The sequence below is a fragment of the Aplysia californica genome, unplaced genomic scaffold (genome assembly GCF_000002075.1).
Source record: "Aplysia californica isolate F4 #8 unplaced genomic scaffold, AplCal3.0 scaffold00101, whole genome shotgun sequence".
Taxonomy (NCBI): domain Eukaryota; kingdom Metazoa; phylum Mollusca; class Gastropoda; order Aplysiida; family Aplysiidae; genus Aplysia; species Aplysia californica.
This window is the reverse complement of record NW_004797371.1, coordinates 1440793-1444228: the sequence shown is the minus strand read 5'-3', so window position 1 is coordinate 1444228 and position 3436 is coordinate 1440793. Positions and strand designations below refer to the sequence as shown.

At 39.9% G+C, this 3436-nt stretch overlaps 1 protein-coding gene across 1 annotated transcript in view; it reads right to left on the bottom strand.

Moving 5' to 3' along the window:
- Window positions 1-793: 793 nt before the first annotated feature.
- LOC101853076 (baculoviral IAP repeat-containing protein 3-like) overlaps window positions 794-3436 on the bottom strand; it is a 21048-nt gene continuing 18405 nt past the window's right edge. Inside the window, exons 4-5 of the mRNA XM_005095343.1 lie at window positions 2133-2316; window positions 794-1053 (exon numbers count right to left, since the gene is read on the bottom strand). Coding sequence (XP_005095400.1) covers window positions 794-1053; window positions 2133-2316 — 444 coding nt within the window. The remainder of the gene's footprint in view (window positions 1054-2132; window positions 2317-3436) is intronic.

The window sequence follows — 3436 nt, the reverse complement described above, 5'->3', positions numbered from 1 at the left end:
TCAGACGTATTATATACACACTCACACACATACTATATATATACACGACACACTCACACACATACTATATATATACACGACACACTCACACACATACTATATATATACACGACACATTCACACATTGTGTTTTCAATCTTAACACGCAGCAATATTCCTGAGAATACTTGCTGCCCTCATAAAGAATCTGTCTCGGACTGCTAGCAGGTAAACAAAGCATTCTCAACAGATCTTTGTCAGTCTCGCCAACTATCTACAAGTGTACAGTAGTAATTATTTCTCCCTACTTTTCTTCTTTTCACATATCAACAATGTCCAAATCGGCAACGTTCTGATATCTCCTTCAACAACACCATCATGGATGTTTGAAGCAATAATACGACGTCTTTTCTACTGGACTCAACTCTTCATGATTTGAAACAATGACTTATTCAAGATCAGAGACCCCTATAGTTGTGTAGTAATGGGGGTGCTTTTCGCAAGCATGTGATTTTTACCAAATAAAAACCCTGTTTTCTTGAAAAACAAAACAAAAAACTTACACAGGGTTCCCAAATATTAGATGTTTGTTATTTTTAAAAATGTGCCAAACTGCATTTACTTACGTTGAAACGACCTGGATCGATAACAACATGCTGAAACCACAAAAGTTTTCTAAATGATGTAGACACTTTCCACAAACAATACAAAATCAATTTCATAACATTATGTAGACTCTCTCTAAATCAACAACAATGTAATTTCTTAACACCATGTAGACTCCTTCGGGACTAAACGTAACGTCAGCCGCCGCTCACACGATGTAGATCCGCTCCACGTCGACGGTGGTACCGCGGCAGATCGGGCAGTTCTTCCCGCGCAGACGCTGGGCGCACACCTCGCAGCAGCACATGTGCTTGCAGGGCAGGAAGACGTACTGGGAGGACCGCACCAGGCACACCTTGCAGCTGGCCACGGGGAACTCTTCTGTGACCACGTCAGAGCTGCTGCCGCTGTCCGCGCTGTCCGAGCTGAGGGTGCTGTGTTCTCCGTCAGACGAGGATGTCTCGTCATCTGTGTTGGAGAAAAATAATGGAGAATGCTTGTAATTTAGGACTATAAACGTGTATGCTCTCAGCGACATAATCTAGATGACTAAGGGCGCTAGGTTCATCGTCATATGGGGATGTCTCAACATCTGTACTTCGGAAGAAAAAGGAAATTTGACAATAAATTATTCTAAACATTTTACATCCCTAGGAACACATTTAAAATAAGAAATAAGTAATTATCATTTGTGTCAAAAAGAAAAATGGAGATTGATCATTATTTAATACTATGAACGTTCACACCCCCAAAGACAGAATTTAAATGAATAAAAGTGCTGGGTCCACCGTTTCCTGAGAATGTTTCATCATCTGTGTGTCAGAGATAAATGGAGACTGATGAAAAATTTACTGTAAACATTTTACACCTCCCATAGCATAATTTAAATAACTAAAGATGCTGTGTTCACTGTCTGATGAGAATGCCTTGCCATCTGTGTGTCAGAAGAAAACAGGAAAATCAGTTTGATAACTTCAGACACAAGTTCCTCTGAACATGCCTGTCAGGGTCAACCTGGGCTGAGTGGGATACAGTATCCCAGCATGCACATCAAACACTAGTCTTTGTCCTCTTAATAGTGAGAGCAGGAGAAACAGAATGAGAGGCAATCAAATAACAAAACAATGACTCCAGAATGTCATTTCATGACAAATCATGTTTACAAACTTTGACCAAAATTACTCTTTAAAACCAATGAAATACTATTTAAAAAATATAAAAAATCAGACTGGTCTTAAATTGTTTGGCTAAATATTAGTTCACCATTCTCTGACACATTATCAAGAAGAACTACTTTTCCATTTGTAGTCAAAATTACCTACAACTGTCACCCATCAAGAGGAAATAAAAAACACGAAAAAAGAAAGGGAGTGGGACGTGGTCATTTGCACTGATAACTTGTGTTGGACAGACGGCCATTAGAGCAGGTTTGACTGTATTTCACTTATTAAAAACAAAAACAAAGAAAAATCTTATTAACTTGTCTGACCTTTCTACAAGCACAGAATAGAGGAAGAAAAAAAGGTGACGGTTGTTTGTGCACTCACCACTGCTGGCAGAGAGAGGTTCCTTGTGCTGTAGAGCTGCCATGAGAGATCTGATGTGACGATGTAAGTCCTCCACTTCTTTGTTCTTTAGTTCTATTACCTGGTCTTTCTGATCTAGAGCCTGATCCTTCTGTTCTATCACCTGACGGTTCTGTTCTAAAGCCTGGTTTTTCTGTTCAATGACCTGGACAAGAACAAGACAAGAAAATATTGTTTCACAAACACATTAAGAAACTTGTAAGAAGTATCACTGTTTTACTCACACCAAATGATATATTGAATTGGGCAACAGATAAGGAAATAGGAAGAGTGAGAAACATTGAAAAAGGGGTACAAAAACTTAATTTTAAACTTCATTCCTGACCTAAGGCTCTAAGCATAACCTTTCCAAAATCTCCTATTGACAAAATACACCACATGAGTCCATGAGTCTGTCTGTTTCCATGCCCCCCTCCTCTCTCCATCCATGCCAACAGACACCACTTACAAACACCTATATAACAACGCATGAGAAACACCCCTCCCACCCCCACCCCCCATCCCAAGACACATTAATTGTACTCTGTTCCCAGTGTTCTAGCTTTCTAATATCCAGTGCCCTTTGGCACAATCAGTTCATTTCTGTTCGGTTTGTTAGCCAGATTGAGTGAGCAAAGTGGCTATCGTGGCACAAACTGATTACCCAACTCATCACCTCAAAAACAAATGTGTTTGTTTTCAGGCGACGAGTCGGACGATGTGCTGGAAATGGGTTTGTATGAGAGAACTGATCCCTCAATGGGCACTCCGTGTAACTAACTAGTGTTGCAAGTGCTGTAAAACCCTTACTAAGAAAAAGAAGAAAAGGCGAATATTATCCCTGCTAGAAAATTAGGACAGAAAAACGCTTAAATGTGGACCTTACTCCAATCTAAACCTCAAGTACACATGCCCCTCCCACCCTGCACTCTGCACTTTACAATCACGCATCAGCCACAGCGGCAAGGCAACAAGCCTAACCCAACACACAGACGGTCTAATAATGGTTTGGTTCTCTGTGATCCAGAGGGGTGGATTTTTATTTGCTTTTTGATGTTGATATTAATGATGTTGTTGTTGTTGCTGCTGTTGTTGTTGTTGTTGTTCCTCTTCCTATTGTTGTTGTTGTTTACTATTATTAGCACTACTATTATTATTATTATTTTTGTTATTGTTGCTGTTTGTTATTCTGGAATATTCCCACTTCATCTTGCAACATGTTGAGCAAGAAAGAGAGAGAGAGAGAGAGAGACAGAGAGAGAGAGAGAGAGAGAGACTGAGAGAGA